The 19,719-nt window shown below is 39.2% G+C and overlaps 2 protein-coding genes across 6 annotated transcripts in view; one reads left to right on the top strand and one right to left on the bottom strand.

The window, feature by feature from the left end:
• The window catches only part of LOC105067534 (spermatogenesis-associated protein 31D4), a 154,206-nt gene that overhangs the window by 84,231 nt on the left and 50,256 nt on the right, over positions 1-19,719 (bottom strand). For 4 of the 5 annotated variants that reach the window (XM_074361749.1, XM_074361756.1, XM_074361746.1 and 1 more), the window contains exon 5: positions 16,200-16,258. The exons of the other annotated variant lie outside the window; for it this stretch is intronic. The gene's annotated coding sequence lies outside the window, so the exon portion shown is untranslated. The remainder of the gene's footprint in view (positions 1-16,199; positions 16,259-19,719) is intronic. 5 annotated transcript variants of the gene reach the window in all.
• On the top strand, positions 5,454-5,842 carry LOC105067305 (large ribosomal subunit protein eL43-like). Its single transcript, XM_010952794.3, has one exon. The coding sequence runs from the start codon at positions 5,492-5,494 to the stop codon at positions 5,768-5,770; it is 279 nt and encodes a 92-aa protein (XP_010951096.2). The 5' UTR covers positions 5,454-5,491; the 3' UTR covers positions 5,771-5,842.

Below are 19,719 nucleotides of genomic sequence, written 5' to 3'. Positions count from 1 at the left end.
TATCAAAAAGAATTTTCTCCAAGATTATACAGACACAATTGATCATTGGTGAAGCTGGGCAAAATGAGTACACTTTCCTCTTTACTTCAGTGTATATTTGAAATATTCTTTTATTAATGGAAAAAAGTCTCTACATTTGAGTAGAGGTTCTATAATGTTGATAACTTTGCATCTCCTCTATGCAAAGGGCATGACTTACTGGTGTGTCTATGCATGTACTTGTTCTACTGCATGAAATTCCCTTCCAATTTCTACTGGAAAGTCCTTTCAAATAAGTGGACAAATGGCAGATACATATATATTTCTAACTCTCAGCCCTGGTTAAATAAAACCCTCTGTGAAGACTGCTTTTTATCTCATGTGTCTCCCACCATCTTCTGTTGCTCTTCAGTCCCTTCCTCGTTCACCGTTCTTCCTGCTTCGAGTTGAATCAGTGAGTCACATCAGCCTCATCCAGGCACCAGGGCTTCTCAGCTGAGCAGCTGATAAGCTACCCTACTGCCCAGGCATCTCATTACTTTCTGTCCTCTACTGCCCTGCTGGGACCTCCAGCCAAGCTCAGTTCAACACCCTGCAGGGTTATATGGGTAATCAGTGTCCTTGAACCCCTTGCTCTATAATTCATGATCTTGGGAGAGCCAAATGGCTTGGTTAATTTTTTTTTTCATTCGTGCTTATACAACTAAGCTTCTGTACTCAGAAGGGGAAACCAGCCTTGTGGTGCATATACAACATTTTCTAAGGATGAAAACTGTATTATACGTGCTCTTTCCATTTCTTCCTTTACTTGTTATGCTTAACAATTGATAAATTATGATCATAGTTTCACTGGTCTGAAATAGATATTCTGGACTTTTGAAAGATCAGTCTCCAAGATATGTCAATTCCCCTAGCAGTTAATAGTTATACAGCTTCACAACTTCATCTTAAAAGTGACTGTGAAGCAGGAGGATCCTCTTTGCAGAAACACAGGTAGGACATCCAGAAAACAACATACATTGGAAATAAAGGTCAATAAACTTTTCGGCATCATTTTGACTTTACAGCAATTCAATTTCAACTTATACAGACTATGATACCAAGCTTTTGATTATTTAATGATGATGATCTAGTTTATAAATTGCATCCAACTTCTCCTATTCCTGTTTTTGTTCTGCTCATCTTTTCATTATTTTGTTACTCAATATCAATATCAACTTTAGGAAATAAAAGGCAAAAAAAAAAATTAAAGGAAGAAAAAAGCACAAGCTTACCTATTGTACCCATTTTAGCACCTCTCCAATAAGACTCTTTGGAAATCTGGAACGACTGACCAAATTAAGTCTCTAGAGTTTGAAGACCCATGCAATTACTCTTCTCCCAATGCTGAAGGCAATGAAGGAGTTGATTTCATATCCCAACTTTAACAAGATAACCACGAAATCCAGTTCTCAAATACTGTGACTGAATTTTTATAAGATTTTCCAGCTAACAGGGTTTATATAAACAAGTACACTGTGAGTATCCAGGATCTAGCTGGATGTCTAAAAAATCATTATCTGTATCCCACAAGAGTGTTTGCATTTGAATTCTTACTTGTTATAATATGTCTCCAAGGACAGTTGAAAATTTAATTAACTAAAAATAATTTTTAAACTTTACAAATTAAATTTTTAAAAAGACTGTTAAGTCTTCTCTCAGTTTTAACATTGCCAACTTAGTTTTCTTAATGTCTCTCCCTGTTCCCTCATTTCCCTCTCGCTCACCCACTATCACTGACCCAGATCTCCACCACCAGATTTGTACGTGGCAAAGAACAGGGAAACACATGGAGAACAACGAAGGGTGAGGAGAGATAAACAGAGCCAACAGAAACTTTTACTGGGGCCAGGGTTTAGAGATTAAGCCACAGGCTAAACACAAAGCAGCCAAATTACTTATTCTGCAGTTAGTGGAATTTTCTTCTTCAATGTCAAGAGGCTGGAGCCAAACTTTAGAAAGTCACAGTTTTCCCAAGACTTAAGAGAAAGATAGCCTTGATCACGCACATTTTCTTGGAATGCTTGTAGGTTAGAACTGATGATCTTCCCCTGGATGGACTTCCAGGTCAAAATGCAATCAGGTTTAGGAGCTCCTGGCTCCAGTTACAACTGCAAATTAGGTAAATATAGATTTCCAAATGACATCTTCAACCTGCCAGTACATTTTCTGCTACCCACCTCCCCAACTGCCCTAATGCTGAGATTCCAATGACTACTCCATATTTTTTGAGGTAGTGTAATGAAAGATTTTCTCAATCTCTGAAGCACAAGGGAAGTTATGCAGGGGTCAAAATGTATAATGTGTTACAGGTCATGCAAAAAAAAATGACTTTCCCTTTAGGGGGAGCTATTATAGGTTTTTTAAGCAGGATAATGATAAGACCAGATTTAGTTTAGAAGGATAGTTCTGCAGATGGCAAATTCTTCCAAAATAATGTATAAATTTAATACAATCAACATAAAAATCTCAACAAATGTTTTTTGAAACTTGATACAATGATGCTAAATTTTATTTGAAAAATAAAATGTGGGAGAAATAGTAAATCTCTGCCACACACAAAAGTAAATAAATAAATAAGGAGCAAAGAGGAGGACTTGGTCTATCAAATATTAAAACCTATTAGAAGCCACTAGATTAAAAATAACAGGACATTTTCACTAGAATGTGTAGTCTGATTGATGAATAGAATAGCTAGCTCAGAAACAGACCCAAGAATTCAGTGTATGACAGTGTTGGCACCTTGAATCATTGGAGAAAGGTGGGATTAAATTATAAATAATATTGAGAAAGCTGGTCAACCATTTTAGGAACCATAAAATTCAAAACATTGTTTCACACCTCATGCCAAAAAATTTCCAATTAAAAACAATTATACATTGTGAAACCACACAATATTAAAAGAAATTATGTGTGATCAAGAGCTCTATATTAAGTAAATCTTTTGAAGAAAGTGAGACAGAAAGAGATACAAGTAGAAAAATATAGAAATATGTTCAATATAATATCATTCATGAATGCAAAAGAATCTGAATGGCTTTCAAAAGGGAAATAGTTCAGTAAATAACAGTACATCTATATAATGGAATAATATAAAGCCACCCAAAATGATGTAGCTGTGTGTTTATTAATTAAGAAAAATACAATCTGCTAAATAAAAAGGCAAATCACCAAACAGGACTATATTATAATCCAATTTATGTAAATGGGTATATAATCATAGAAGAAAGTATAGAAGGATACACACTGGATTTTCATTCAGTAGTAGGATCTGGCTATTTAACAACAGAGTGTTACTTTTGTATTGGAGATGAAATATAAAAGAGTTTGCATTTGGTAAAAAACAAATATAAAAGAGTTTGCATTTGGTAGTGTGAAATGAGACTGGGGTGAAGATGGCTAATGATAATTTAGGAGGTTGCTGCAAAAGTCCTGGTGACAGCAGATGAGAACCTGAAGACAGACAAGAGTGATGAAGCTGAATCTGAGAAACACTCGGGTAGTCAAAAATGTCAGGACTTGGTGGTCAGCTGGGTTTTTGTTACTGGGCTGTCATTCAGGATGCCTATAACTTAAGAAATTAAATGGATCATTAATAAAGAAGGAGGGTACCACTGCATGGTAGGGTAGGTGGGCAAGTCAACAGACCTATCTTTAGACCTAAATTGCAGGACATTATGAAAGAGCTGTCCAGCAGTCACTGAAGGTACTGGTAGAAACCACAATCATGGTTTATAAAAGCAGCTGAAATTCTCCGGTGAAAATGACCACTGTTTCGACACTGATTCTAGAGCTCTTATCCTATGAGACTACATTTTCCAAATTACCTGGGATTTTTATCTCCTGAAATCCTCATCATCTAAATCTCCTGTATCATTAGGATTCCTGCTCTATCACAGTCCAGGTTAAGTAACTGCCAATCCCTGCTCTTTAAATATTTCATTGCTTTCCATTTCCAAACTCTTGGCTAGGATCTACCAGCCCAACATGACCCAGACTGACGCTATTCTCTTCACTTTCCCCATTACTCACTATGATCATGCCATTCTGGCCTGCTTCCTGGTCCTTGGACACACTGAGTTCTTCCCCTTTTCAGGGCTTTGCACATACTCTTCCCTTTGCCAGGAGGGTTCTTCCTTCTCCCTTGCCTTGTCTCATGACCAGCTCCTTATCTCATGAGGCTCCTTATCTCATGACCGGCTCCTTATCTTTCAGGTCTCACTCAAATGTCACTCCCTTCAAGGAGCACTGCCTGACCTCCATTTCTAAAGAACCACTCTCCCCTACACATCACCACTCTACCACATCGCCACATCACATTTCCTTCACAGAACTGACCTCTACTCAACACTGTTTTGTTACCTGTTGATTGATAATCTTTTCTTCTAGGATGTCAGCTCTATAAGAGAGACTATGTCAATCCAACACCTATAATAGAGCCCAACACAGAGCCACACAGCAGGCCTTCAAATCTGTGGAATAGTTGTGAAACGATATAACGTGGGATGAATGAAGGACTGAGGCATTTATAGTAAGTAGCACTAGATCTGCAGTCAGAATGCAACATAACCTTGGTGAAGTCAACCTCAATTTCCATATCCTAAAATGTGGCCAAAAATGTTTACCCTGCCTATGCATTAGGGTTATCATGAAACTTCGATTCTTCATTCATTCATCAACAAATACTTCCCAAGTTCATTCATCAACAAATATTTCCCAAGTACTTTCTGTGTGCTGTGCACTGTATTCATTGCTGTGTTCGCAGCTATGAATAAGGAGTTTAGTTTAGTGGCTAAGATAGTCAAGTTTAGAGGCAATTACGGATGGTACATCTGTTATCAAAAAGACAAGCACAGGGTGCCAGGAGAGCACATAGGAGAGGCACTAAATTCACCCTCAGGGAATCAGAGAAGGGTCAGTAGAAATCAACCTGGCAAGGAGAAGGCCAGGGAGCTGGGTAGGCAGAGAAAGGAAAAATAGTCCAGACAGAGGAAACATGTGCAAAAGCCCAGAGGCAAACAAGAACAAGGCATATTGATGAACTGCATGTCACTCAGTATGGCTGAGACTAGAAAGGAGTGGTGGTAAAACTCAAGGCTAGAGCTCTAAAGAGAATTCAGGTCTATGCACCAACATGGACAGTTTAGAGAACTCTGGCAGGATCAAAACAACGGAGACAGTGGTGAAGGGGGAGGCTGGTTAGGGCATGCCAGAAATTAGTCTAGAAACTGGGAGAAGCCCAATTGGAGAGGACTCTGGATGTCATCTTTGGGAGTTAGACTTTCTGCTATGGGTGATGGGGTGTTACTAAAGAGCTTTAAGTGGGGCAGTGGTCACTCCAGCATGGAGAAAAACTGGAGGAAGACAAAACATGGGACTCAGAATTGTTCATTAAACTGAGAGGGAAATCAAGGGTGGCTTGAATTAAGAGTGATGAGGGTGGCTGTCTGGGCTCGGTCTTGTTTGTTCCGACATGGCCAAACGCACCAAGAAGGTCGGAATCGTCGGTAAATACAGGACCCGTTATGGTGCCTCCCTCCAGAAAATGGTGAAGAAAATTGAAATCAGCCAGCACGCAAAGTACACTTGCTCCTTCTGCGGCAAAACCAAGACGAAGAGACGAGCCGTGGGCATCTGGCACTGTGGTTCCTGCATGAAAACGGTAGCTGGTGGTGCCTGGACCTACAACACTACTTCTGCCATCACAGTAAAGTCTGCCATCAGAAGACTGAAGGAATTGAAGGACCAGTAGAAGCACCACCATTTGAAACATTGCTAGCCTATAATAAATGGGTTAATTTACATAACAACAACAACAAAAAAAAGAGTGATGAGGGTGATGGATTAAAGAGACAAATTCAAGAGATACATAGGAGAGTGATGTGACTGTCACACCACGTTCTTGTGGGGAGGGCACTGGCATGTAAGGGATTTGACTGATACATCTTTAGTAACAGTGGTCTTCCTAATGCAGTGAAAAGATCATTATAATGCACAGGGTTTCCTTAATATTAAGATCTATGCATTTTTCTTAAATTTTGGATTCTGTTTCTGATTATTTATAACTACCTGGCTCAAAATAATTCTACGCTGAGTGATTGTCTGAGATTGGGGTCTCCAGGAAGCAGGCTCTAAGACAGTTTAGTGCACAGGAGGTTTATTAGGGAGTGTCCTTGGAATCAACACCTGTGGAAGGGAAGTGGAAACAGGTTTGGGTGAAGCAGAAATCCAGCACAGTGTGGGCCCCAAGACAACCTTGGACAACTCCACCAGGAACTCTGAAGCTAAACTGGCCTGCCAGAGTTGTCCCATGCTGGACTGAAATGGCCAGGCCTTTATACCCATCTAAATCAGTCACTGGATATGGGCCACCCCAAGAAGGGTGTAACCTTGGGCAAGGCACTTGTCTGCAGGTGAAGTAACCCCTGAAGGGGCTAAAACTAAGGTGGTCTGCACACATCTCCAGCAGCTGAGTCAATAGGTTCTTCACTGCAGGGAGATCTGGGCAGGTGCACTTCCACGTCACAAGGTGACTCTAAGTCTGCTATTTCAATGCATCAAGGCCCTTGGAAGACACCTTGACAATCCAGAAATACACCGCCTTGAGCAAGTTTGAGAACTTCTTCCCTCCCTACATTCCTTTAACACACATTTATTGAGTCTATTTTTGGTCAGGCACAGCGTTAGGCATTGGGTCAACGGTGAACAACACAGAAACAGCTTTCATGGAAATGGCAATGGAATGAGGGAAACAGTTTTTCAGTAAGAAAAATACTGTACAAGTAGCCAAGGTGCTTTTCCAAAGAAAATGAAAATGAAAGAAAATGGAGAACATGGGTAACTGAAAGGAGTCTCATTATACAGAGGGTGAGGGGAACCCCCACTACAGGCCACCTACATTCCTTGGCTTGTGGCCCTTTCATCTTCAAAGTCTCCAGTGTGGCATTTTCTCGTTTCTCTGACTTCTGCTTTTGTCATTTTATCTTCTCTGGCTCCACCTCTGCCCCGTTCAGATAGAGGCCCTATGATTACCTCAGGCCCACACAGATAATCCAAGATAATCTCCCCATTGCAAAATCCTTAACCTAATTACATCTGCAAAGTCCCTTTTGCTATGTAACATAATATATTCACAGATTCTGGGGATGAACCCCAGAATCCCTTGCAGGCCATTATTCAGTCTCCCACAATCAACTTCCTCATCTTTAAAATGGTTGTAATAATAGGCCCATCTCATATGGTTTTTGAGAAAATGAAATTCACACCAAATGCTAAGAGCACTGCCTGGCACAAGGGAGACCCTCAGTAAATAACAGCAGCCATCTGGATCACGTGGCTCTCCTGACCTACGCGCTCCTTTCCATCCCTTATTGTTTCTGCCATAGTTTAGCCCCTCCTTATTTTAATTCATCATAATTATCTGCTGTCTTCTGTTTTGCCTCCTTATACATATATCCCTACACTCCCCACCGTCCATATCACCACCAGAAGGAAACCACAATGATCATATTTCATTAATCATTTACTCAATAAAGATGTGTGGGGTGTCTATTCTGAATCATTCACCTGCCATCATCGTCTCCATGACCAATTCCTGTGTCAGCGAGACATCTTGAGCCAGGTATCGAGTCTTATTCATCTATTTACCCCAGCATTTGACAGTCCTGGGCTACAGGAGGTGCTACTGAACGAGTTAATGAAGAGATAAGTCTAGTTAAAGCACTCTGTGGTTCTGTGTTTCTACAAGGGTAGGAGCCCTACTAAATTCTCATCAGACGACCACATTCGAATTATTTTTAAAGCAGCGGAGGTGCTGTAAACATTTACGGCTGTTGCTCAGCACATCCCCAAGAAGCGTATCTGTGCCTCCACAACTCCAGAGGGCCCCTCAGCCAGAAATGCACAGGGACAATGGGGCAGAGAGGGCATCTGGGTAAACTGTCAAACGGGCAGGCTGTAGAGCAGATGCTTCTTTGCAGCTTTTAGAAAGGAGAATCAAGTGACCCTGTGATGTGGCTCCTATTTTGGTTAAGATATATTTTCTCTCTTTCAATGTAATCTCATTTCCTCTCCACCACCAAAAAAAAAAACCCCACACATGAGATACTGAGAAGGGCCCTTCTCTCTGCTTCCCATTCAAGAGTGCCTGCCAAACCAATTAATACCTCCTGAATGTTATCTCCCTGCTATGTTAATGTTATGTTAATAAATGCAATTAAGATAACATTCAGGAGGTGTTAATTGGTTTGGCAGATGTACATGAATAAGAAGCACAGATATTTTGCTTTCCCTATTTATGGAGGCAGGAAGTGACACAAAGTTGGACAAAAGGAAACTTAATTTGCCTCCAGTCTCTTTCAATACCACTTAGGCCTTTTTTGCTAAGTAATATATGAGATTCTTAAAAATGCTAATTTAGATGGTATTACAAAGATGAAGTGATTGTCAAATGTTGCAAAAACATTCAAAATGTCTTTGGCCACAGGAATTAACTACATGGTATTTCCTCTTTAAAACACCATATATACCATATATGCTACATATACGTACACACTCTCTCTTTCAAATGTGTCTACAGCCTATATGCAAATAAGCTCTCATGTTAATCTATGAAGCCGATTGTTCCAGAGGACTAATTTCTAGACATTCTTGATGTAATTAGTTATTTAATATATTCCAGGGACTTAGAGTTAATGTTCTTTTATTCTAATTTACAATGAGATGGTAGCTTTTACTTTCTGTGTTTAAAAAAATATATATATATACACATACCAGTGTACCTGTGTCTCTGTGTGTGTGTGTGTGTGTGTGTGTGTGTATGCCAGTGTACCTTATTTGGCAAAATGGAAGTTTTCTCTGAAATTTATATTTACACAAATATAAATCTGTATAGACTTGAAACAAAGAGATGTTACATTGTATCGCCATCAAGGTCACTGTGCTCATTTCTGGAACTTGGCATCCGCCAGCATATCACATGGCCTTTGGCAGGCTCAGTCATCCCAGGACCTTATTAGGACATACCTCTGATAAGAGAGCTGAGCTCTGAGAGGGTATCAGAGCACAGACCCATTAAGGTTCCTTCCAGTCCTGGTGAGCAAATTATCCGAGTCTACTTTGGGAACCAAGTGGGGAGAACTAAACTGAAACATTAGACTTCTACTTGGACTTCAAACAATTGGAAATACATTATCTCAATTCTAGGACACCATTTTCTGTACAATGCACCAGCTCTTTAATACACGTTTTCCAGGGGGAGAAAAAGAGAAGAGGAAAGAGAATGAAGAGAAGGAGAAAGACTCCATTAAATTTTATATTTACTGCAAGACTGAAGTCCAATTTCATTAATGCTAAAATGTGCATCTCAAATTAAAGAATATCAGGTATTGCCTAGAAAAACAGATAACTGAGTAGGTAGCTAGAACACTGCCCCTGCTTTGTTTCCAGTGGGTTGTGTGCAGCCAGTATCTGTGCATAATTCCAGAAAGTTTACTAGCCCTTTTCTTCTATTTAGCATGAACCTGACCAAGGGAACTAGCCAGGTAGCACTAACACAAGCCAACCCAATTTGGGCAATTCAGGAAAGTCCATGGCTATGCACTAAATGATTCCATCCCCACCCCCCAAATTCATATGTTGAAACCCTAATCCCTATTGTGATGGTATTTGGAGTTGGGGGCCTTTGAGAGGTAATCAAATCAGGAGAGTGGAGCCCTTATGATGGGCTCAGTGCCTTGTAAGAAGAGACAAGAGAGAGCTTGCTTCCTCACTCCCTTTCTGCCAGGTGAGGATACAGGGCGCTTGCATCAGACCCGGCACCTGCTGGAACCCTGATATTGGTCTTTCCAGCCTCTAAAACAGTGAGAAATAAATTTCTGTCGTTTAAGCCACCCAGTCTATGGTATCTGGTTATAGCAGCCCCAAAAAGATGAAGACATCCATTAGGTAAGACACTTTACCTCTTTCACACATGTGAGTCCTCCCTCACTATGCACTCTAATTAATCAATGCTTTCTCTAGCCCAGACTCTTTAATGACCCTCTACTATATAACCCTTCCAACAGCACACACTCCATTACCTACCTACATACTTTCTGAAATACCTGAAGTCCCCTCTGGGGGAAGAGGCACAGAGGTTGGATCCTCTCCTCCCAGCTTAGTGCATTCGTGTGGACTTCTAACTTGACACCACACTGTCACTTCTGAAATTTTTATTTTTTCATCTACATAAAATAAAATTCACTCATTTGATGTGCAAACTTCTAAAAATTTTGACAAATGCATAGTCATATAACCATTATCAGACTCAAGACACAGACCTGTTCCTTTACACAAACACACACACAAAATTCCTTTAGGCTGCCTGCTTTTAGTCAAACATCCCACCACTAACCACAGAAAACCACTGCTTTGGATCTCCATCCCTAGAGCTCCAGCTTACCCAGGATAGCATATAAATGGAGTCACACCTTATGTAATTTTTGAACTTGGCTTTTTTCAGTTAGCAGAATGACTCTGAGACTTATCCAAGTTGTTGCATGTATCAAATAATTCATTCTTTTCATCCTGACCAGTATTCTACTGTATGGATGTACCACAGTTTGTTTAATCCATTCACTCATTAAAGGACATTTAAGTTGTTTCAGATTTGAGCAAGTTGGAATAAAGCTGCTATAAATATGAACATCTTTGTACAAGTTTCTGTGTGAATTTAAGTGTTCAGTTCTCTAGGGTAAATACCCAAGATTGAAAGGCTGGATCGTATGATAAGTGTATGTTTACTTTTACAAGAAACTGCCAAGAAACTGTTTTTCACAGTGGCTGTACCATTTTGCATTCTCAGAGAAATGTTTCAGTTGTTCCACGACTTCATCAAGACCTTGTATTTCAGTTGTTCTTTTAATTTTAGTAATTCTAATAGGTATGTAGTTCATCTTATGATTTTAATTTGTCAACTCTCATAGAAATCAAACTATCAGGTAATTTATTTCTTCATGACTTTCATAATTTGTTTTTCAAGGAATTGGTACATTTCATCTAAGTTGTCATATCCATGGACACAAAAGTTGTTCACAGCATTCCTTTATCATACTTTCAGTGTCTCAAGGGTTTGTAGTGATATCCTCTCTGGGATATTGGTGATTTGTGTCGTTTTTCTCTTTCCTTTTCTTGGTCAGCCTGCCCAAAGGTTTACCTTTTTTTTTTTTTTTTATCATTTCAAAAAACTAAATTTTAGTTTTATTAATTTTCTTGAATGTTGGTCTTTTTTCAATTTTATTGATTTCTGTTCTTCATAATTTTCTTTTTTCTGCTAGCTTTGAATTTAGTTTATCCTTTCTTAGTTTCTTAAAATGAAGCCTTAGATGACTACTTCGAGATTTTTCTTTTTTTCTATAGTTTTAGTGCTATAAATTTTCCTCTACACTGTTTTAGCTATATTCCACAGATTTTAATATGTTGGTTTTCATTCAGTTCAAAATATTTTATACTTTCCTAGTAAATTTCTTTGACCTATGAATTATTTATAAGTATATTTTTAGTTTCCAAATATTTTGGAGTTTTCCAGATATCTTTCTATAATTGCAGTTTAATTCTGCTATGACCAGAAAAACATACTTTAGATGATTTCTTTTAAAATTGCTAAGGTTTATTTTATGGCCTGGGATATGGTATATCTTGGTGAATGTTCCTTGTGTACTTGAAAAGAATGTATGTTCTGTTGTTGTTGTGTGGAGAGTTCCACCACAGTCAAATAGTTGATAGTGTTGTTCAGATCTTCCGTATACTTGCTGATTTTCTGTCTACTTGTGTTGACTATGGAGGGAGGAATTTTGAGGTCTCTAAGTATAACAGATCTATACATTTCTATAATTTTGTTAGTTTTTATTGTGCTTGTGAAGCTGTTTTTACTACACACATTTAAGATTGTTGTATCTTCTTGGTGAGCTGATATTTCTTACAAGTATATAATGTCTCTGGTATTTTGCCTTGGTCTGAAAGCTATATCTGATATTAATAAAGCCACTCCACTTTTCTTTTTATTAGTATTTATATTATATACATGTTTGCATTACTTTGTTTTTAACCTTCCTATACTCTATAGATAGGTCTTGTATTATTATTTTTAACCTGTCTTTTAATTGATGTGTTTAGAGGATTTACAATTAATGAAGTCATTAATTTAGCTGGATTTAGGTCTACCATTTATTTGTTTTCTGTTTGTTCTCTCTGTGTTTTTGTTCCTCTGTCTCCCCTTTTCTGACTTTTACTGGATTTAAAAATATTTTTAGCATTTTATTTTACCTACTGGCTTTTTGCTATATTTTGCTATATAAATATTTTAGAATTTTTTCTAGTAAATATAATATACCCAACTCTTCAGTTTACTTAGAATTGACATTTTACCACTTCAAGTGAAATGTAGAAATTTACCACCATATGAGGTCCCTTTCCCTTTTATGTTGCCACTGTCATACACATTACATCCACTTACACTGAAAACCCCATCAGACATGTTATAATTTTTGCCTTCAAGAGTTGTAAGTATTTTAAAGAATTTAAGTAGGAAAAATATTCTGTTTATCCAGGTATTAACCATGTATATTGCTCCTTTTGTCATAGTTTTCTGCGTCTCAATTACCATTCATTTGATCCCTAAAAATAGATAGGTAGGTAGATAGACAGATAGACACTATGGTGAAAGATGATTTAAGCATATATATTTACCTCAACTAATGAAATCTAAGGAAATTGCCACTGGTAATTTTCCACTTAATAATTGTGCCTTCTTCAACCAAAACTCCCAGTTTTATCAATACTGTTTTCACTTATGTTTCCAAACTTAAAGAAAAATCTGTGTGATTCCAAGCTACAAAGTAGAAAAGTCACTTCTGAGACTTTATAATACGATTTTCACAATAATGAAAATTGTATGTTTTTTATATTCTTCATATTTATATCCCTATACCTAAAATCTCTCCTGTCTGAAATGAGTATTCTGTAACCATAATAATTGAACTTTAAAATAGCTTTATTTGAGATGAAGACAAGAATTTTGTCTCCCAGCTTTTTAATAAAAGGCATTTCTTTTTGAAAAAAACAAATCCTTCATTTAAAATTATGTAGAGAAGAAAAATGTTATTTCCAAAGCGTTTTGACTACTCAAGTTTAGTGTAATGAAAAAACAAAGTTCTAATCCATACCCAGCACTGGAGCCATCATATTTCCATTTTAGAGTCAATTGGATAAATTTTCTTTCATCCCACCTCTAAGAATTTTGTCCTTTTGAGGCAGGCAAACAACTCAGTCTTAACAATATGGTCTCTCATTTAACAATCTATTTCAGTCTTATTCTTGGCAGTTAACAGTGACCTCGCACTGCTGACACATTTTCAGCGTGTGTGTCGCTGCGTCTGAAATGTTGCTATTTTCCTACATTGTTCTCCCCTTTGATCATCAACCTTGTCTTGTCTCCTGCTCCCCCTTGCAGCTCTAATTGTTTCTCCTCCTTTGAAACCATCTGAGAAAAGAAGGTCCTAAAAGAATAGTCTCCCTTTCCAGTCCTTGCTGCCAGCTTAGGAGTTTTCCAATTTCTTTCTCCCTGAATATTCTGCGTTTTGTTAAGATATTTTTTTCTTCCCATCTAGCCAAGACTAGTCAAGATCTATGTCCCAATCATGTCAGACCCAGTCACTTTCCAGCAGAAACATCCCATGACCTTTGTATGTCATCATGGAAGAGCATGAGGTTTTAAATCAGAACAGTTGACATAAGTCATAATCCTGAGCAAGTCACTGAGCCACTCTAGGACTCAGTTTCCTCATCTGTAATATGGGGGTGATCAGTATATCTAACTCTTAGGGCTGTTTTAAAGGATTAAATAAATATATATGAATGTTCTTAAGAAGTGTAACTCAGCAATATTGATTTTTGTTCAGTTCAGCAAACATTTGTTAGTCATTAACAGGGTGGCAGTCTCCTAAGGACTACCAGAAATGTCAATACATGTAGCAGGCAGTGTTCCACACACTAGGGAGCAGGGAGAACCAGAGATCACAAGCCTGACTGAGAAGGACAACCACTGCTCAGTCCCCGCCCACAGTCTGCAGGTCCTATATAGTACAGCAGACCCTAGAAATGCCAAGAAAACTATCTGGCCTGTGGTGAGCATTGCAATGCACGGCTCCATCCCCCTTCAGGAAAAGAGGTGCTGTTCCAGCTACAGAAAGTGCAGTCAGCAGACGGCCTTCAGCTGTCAACCTCTTCAGGGATTGCTTCAGCTGCAGATCTGCCTCGTCCTTGACAGAGAAGTATCTTGACGGCAAAATCAGCAGAACTGGCGATGGGATGTTGGGGTGAGAGAAAGGCTGTAGTATAAAAGGATTCCTAGACTTCCGATTTGGGCACAAGGCTAGTGATACCTTAACTATGACAGATCATAAGAGAAGGTGCAGGTTGAATAAACGGCATAAAGACGATGAGTGTGATGAGTTCATTCAGGGCATGCTGAGGGGGAGGTGTCTGTGGGAGATTCAGATGGGGTTATGTGGACAACAGCTGCAGGGCGAAGGGAGGAGCAGAAACCATAGCCAGGATGGCCCAAGGGACCCGTGACTGTAAGGAGGTGGAGCACAGTGGGAACACCAACTGCACTACAGACTGTCCTGGATCTCTTCTGATTGCTCCTCCAGATCCACTCTCCACCCTGCCCCTGGAGACTGACTTCCGTGGATGACTCCAGTGGGCTTCCTTGTCCTCTGGTTTTGTTTGGGTTTAGTCAATGTGGGAGACCAACAGTGTATAGAAGGAGAGAGAAGAGTAAAGGCTGGCTATTTATTCTCCAGCTTGCTCCCTGCTTCGTCCCTCCACCAAATGTCACAGCAACTCTCAGGGAGCCTCTTCATACATTACCACCTCTCCAGGTTCCAGGAACTGTCCCTCGCCCCATCCTGGCTAGGTATGATAATGAAGCCATGTGTCACCTGCATGGGCTGTTCCTAAGGCACACACAATCTGTAAATAACCCCTTCATTCAACTCTTCTCAATTGCCCAGCTTGAGTATGCCATTCATTTCCTAAAGGGACCCTGAGTGATACACAGGGGATCCTAAGAAAGTAAAGATAGCCACACTAATCTGATAAACTAACTCTATTCAAGTGATTTAGTGGATTATCTTTCCTAAACAGTCTTCTCTGAAAGCTAACAACTCTAATAGTGGGAATTTCAGGCACCTAAGGAAAAAAAAATAATTTCAGTTACCTAAGAGTTAGGTAGTTGGTAGCTAGGATGACTGTAATGGGAAAATGACTTGGGAATCACCAAAATTAAATTTCAGTGGGGCATCTTCCAAAGGGCTGAATGACTATACAAATGTGTCACTTGTAAGTATCAATGATGACATGGTGTCACATTATAATGAACTCTGTGAGACTTAATAACGGCAGGAGTTACAAACAACTGGGTATAAAATGCTGGTGGGTTGGGGAAGTGGATCTAAAAGCACTGCACTCTTGCCAACTCAGTGACATCCACCTCACTTGAGTCCAGCAGCTGGGCATCAGAACAGAGCAAAAGAAATACAGGAATGTTAGGGAAAATTCGGCTGTCTACTCCACTGGGACCACAGGTGAGTAACATTTATATATCTTGTTAACTGGTTTATTAAAGGTGGCATTTTGATATACATGTATGGCCTCAACATTATTTTTGAACACATTAAAGCTGGACAACAGCCTTTCTTGAGGCTCTTCAAGTGTACAATATAGGCCACTGCCGACTCTGCCCTAGTTCTGTGCTATCTCCTTGCACGTCCGTATCCTCTTGATCATCTTTACTGCTCTACAGTTTATGGCTCACTTTCTAAATGAATCCTCTAAACCAATTCCACTTGACTCAAGGCAGCTATTGTCATAGCTATGACTCCTCAGTGACCCTTACATTGCTAGCTTGTTTACAGAAAGTGGCTAGATTGCAAATTTAATTTGTTTTTCTATGATTTATCCCATCAATCTTGCCAAAATGCAAGGGAAAAAATAATGGAAGCTACTCAAGAGCAATTAAAATGTCAACATGTTTAGAAAGAGACCTATTAGTAATGCAAATATGCAATACTTTTGATGTTGACATTCAGGTCATTAGAACTTAGTGTTAATCAGGCCACTGGAACTTTGCAATGACTTACCAGTTAGGCAGAGAGGCAGAAGACCCAGGGCTGTGGGTTTCTTATTTCAAGTTGACAATCTAAAATCAAATCAAATCAAAGAAAAATCTCAAACTTGGCAATAACCCTAGAGTCCACCTCTCTAACTTGCTTCTTAAGTCACTAATTTCTTATATGTCCCTGACAAAATCACTTGTTAAGGCATTCAGCACACACATATTGAGTACCTGCCAAGCATCATTTAACCCCAAATATGAAAGTACTTTCATTGCTACTTCCAAAGAACTCACACCAAGCCTGTCCTTAAATGCTGACTTCATGACATAAATCATTCACATAAATTCTCTTGAATAAAATCTGCCTCCACACAAGTTCCAGAAGAGAAAACTGTTCTGTCTTCAAATATTTTTAGAGAGCAATTTTACTTTTGTGCCAACCAGCACAGCCTAAGTGTCTTGTAGGCAAAATACACTAAGTTTTTTCCATCACTCCTCGTAGGCTTTGCGTCCAAGCTACTCATCACCCTGGTCATACTTGTCTGTGCACATTCAAGTTTATCAAGTCCTCTCTTACTGTGAAAAGCTCAAACTGGAAGATACATACAAGATTTCTTCTGTAATGATCTAGGCACCGTATTTCCACTCTGCAATTACAATTCCTTGGCTTTTAAAAAATAATCCTGTGATTCTATTGTATGAGTATGGGCTTCAGAGTCAGACTCAAAATTTGTATTTATAGATAATTTTGTAATCTTGGGCAAGTCACTTTACATCTCCAAACCCTAAATTTATCTGAGACAGATCTAAGGTGTTTGTCCTTTTTTTTTAGGGTGAAAATGCATGACATATGTAAAGCCCCTAGGACAGCACCCAATACATAGCAAATGCTCAAAAATCATTAATTGATGCCTTTGAATGTTACTTCTACTTTCACAGACACATTCATTGTTTTTCTTTCTTTCCCTGCCTTATAAAACTAGTACAAACCTAGTACCATCCATCCTGTATTTAACTGATTTTCTCCCTGAAATTTAAGATTTCACATTTACTATTGTTATGGTTCATGTGCTTTCATCATCTCTTCCCAGTTTATGAAGATTTTCTCTAACTTTTGATCCTATTGTGTTGCCCGCAGATTTGATAAACTTGACCTTTAAGTCCTTATCCAAGTGACTGACAAAGCTGTGACTAAAGAGGGACCAAGGACACAAAGCCCCGTGACACATCAGGGGGCCTTCATCCAGGTTTTACATCTATTCCCACTTTTCATCGGCTGTTTAATGAGTTGTGAACAGAGCTCCTGCACTGACATCTGACACACATCCCTTCATCCTTCCACAAGAACATCCTAAGAGAGAAACCAGGCTGACAGACTGGTGCCCAGCATCCCCACATCCATTTGCCCAGTGACTCCATCAAATAAGAAAATGGTATTTGCTATGATTTTGTGGATTTATACTGGCTCTTGATGCTCATTTTCCTCTCTAATTATCTAAGTCATCTCTTTGATAATCTGTAGTATTTCTTTTCCTCCTTCTTCTTTGTGGTAGGCCAAACGATGCCCCTCCCCCCAAGTATGTCCCAGTTCTAACTTCAGAACCTGTGAATTTGTTACTTTACATGGCAAAGGATGCAGATGTGATTAAGGTTAGGGATCCTGACATGAAGAGACAATCCTGGATTAACCAGGTGGGCCCAATCTAATCACACAGGCATTCAAGGCAGAGAATTTCTTTGCTAGGTGTGGTCAGAGGAAGATCAAGTTCTTCAGTAACAAGAAAGTGCCAGAGGGGTGCGATGTTGCTGGTTGTGAATACGGAGGAAGGATGCCACAAACCAAAGAATGTAAGTAGCCTCTAGAAACTGGAAAAACCAGAAAACAGCTACTACTCTGGAGTCTCCCCAAAGCACCACAGCTCTGCCAAAACCTTGGTTTTAGCCGAGTGAGACCTACGCTGGACTTCCAACCTTGAGAACTATAAGACAGTATACTTGTGTAAGCCACTAAGTGTGTGTGGTTACAGCTACCATAAAAAACTAATAGCCCCTCCTCTTCCTATATTATAAATACACACTTAGAGTTGACATAAATTTTTCTTCAAATTCACTTTTGGCCAATTGGGGCTTAATTTGTCCAATGCATAGGAGACCAGAGTAAGTTTAGTGAAATGAAAGCAATTGTCAGTTAATCTCCTAATAACAAATGATTCTTATCTCTTTATTAACGCAGGTAACAATGAAATGTCTCCATAGCAAAATTGTGTTAGAATTCTTATAATCACCATGACTATGTAACTATATCTCTTTAAAAAAAACAAACAAAAAACTAAAGTTCTTATGGTCTTTACCTCCCTTGCACCTCTGATGGAATTCAATAAAATTAGGCATGGTTTTACTGAATGTATTCTACCCTTACAGCATGTATAATAATGTTATTATGGAAACTACATTTGTGAGCTGGAGCCTCTCACTTAAGAGTTTTGTGACTTTCAGTAGTCACTTCTATTTCTCTGTATCTCAGGTTTCATACCTAGAAAAATAAGCACATTAGACGGGATCATCTCTAAAGTCTCTTTCTTCCTCTAAATTGTCGTGTTCCATCACAGTACAGATCCAAAAAAAAAAAAAAAAAAGGAAGAAGTTCCTGTTTCTTTGCTGAAGGATAAACTGATTGAAGTACACTACTTCAATCCTTTGTTCACGCCAGTTCCTCTACATGAAATGCACCCTTCTTCTCCTTTATTTTCTCTCACCACTTGTATCTCCAGCTAGTAAGATCCTACTCTGCTTTCAAGTTCTAAATCAAATGCCACTTCTTGTGCAAACTTCCTTGATCACAGCATCCGGAGCTGATCCTGCTCTCCTGTGAAACGCTACAGCACTCATTGCCTGGAGGCTTATCAGTCTGAGTTATTATTCTTTTCTCTTGCAACATCTTGCCACTCCAACTGGACTACAGCTTCTCCAGGAAGGGGACCAAGCCCCTTGATGTTTCCTAGTAGCAGGTGTTGGGTAAATACCCTGCCTTCTCACCTATCATAATGGAAGTGATGCCCTACTTGTTTTAAAGCCCACTTCTTTCTGTCTTCAGACTCCATCCCTCTTGCCTCTCACAGACTTGGTGACATCCATTATCCCCCATCTCTCTTTTTCCTTCAACTTCAACTTCTTTTCTAGCTTCAGTCCATCAGCTCAACTATATTCCATTAAAAAAAAAAAATCCTCCCTCATCTCCACGTCCAACTTGAGCTACATCCTTGGATCTCTCACAGCCACGTGTCATGAAGGAGTGGAGCTGTTCACATTTATTGCCTCAACTTCTTCCTCTCTCATGCCTCTCTCTGTCCACTCCAGGCGGATTTCCACCCCATCATTCCAACAAAATATACTTCTCCCAAGGTCACCAATGTCTTCTAAGTCACCACAGCCAAGAGACACTTACATATTTATCTTCCAGGCAGCAGCTTATACTGTTGACTCTGACCTCCTTTTTGAAACAGTGTCTTCCAGCATCTTCCATGATATTACTCTTCTTTCTGTCT

Source organism: Camelus bactrianus, chromosome 4 (genome assembly GCF_048773025.1).
Source record: "Camelus bactrianus isolate YW-2024 breed Bactrian camel chromosome 4, ASM4877302v1, whole genome shotgun sequence".
NCBI classification, from domain to species: Eukaryota; Metazoa; Chordata; class Mammalia; order Artiodactyla; family Camelidae; genus Camelus; species Camelus bactrianus.
Note: the sequence above shows the minus strand (reverse complement) of the source record. Positions and strands in the feature narration are given on the sequence as shown.

Bases quoted from the DNA above. Each gene is read 5' to 3' on its own strand.
- LOC105067305 (XM_010952794.3), top strand. From the start codon at position 5,492: ATGGCCAAACGCACCAAGAAGGTCGGAATCGTCGGTAAATACAGGACC.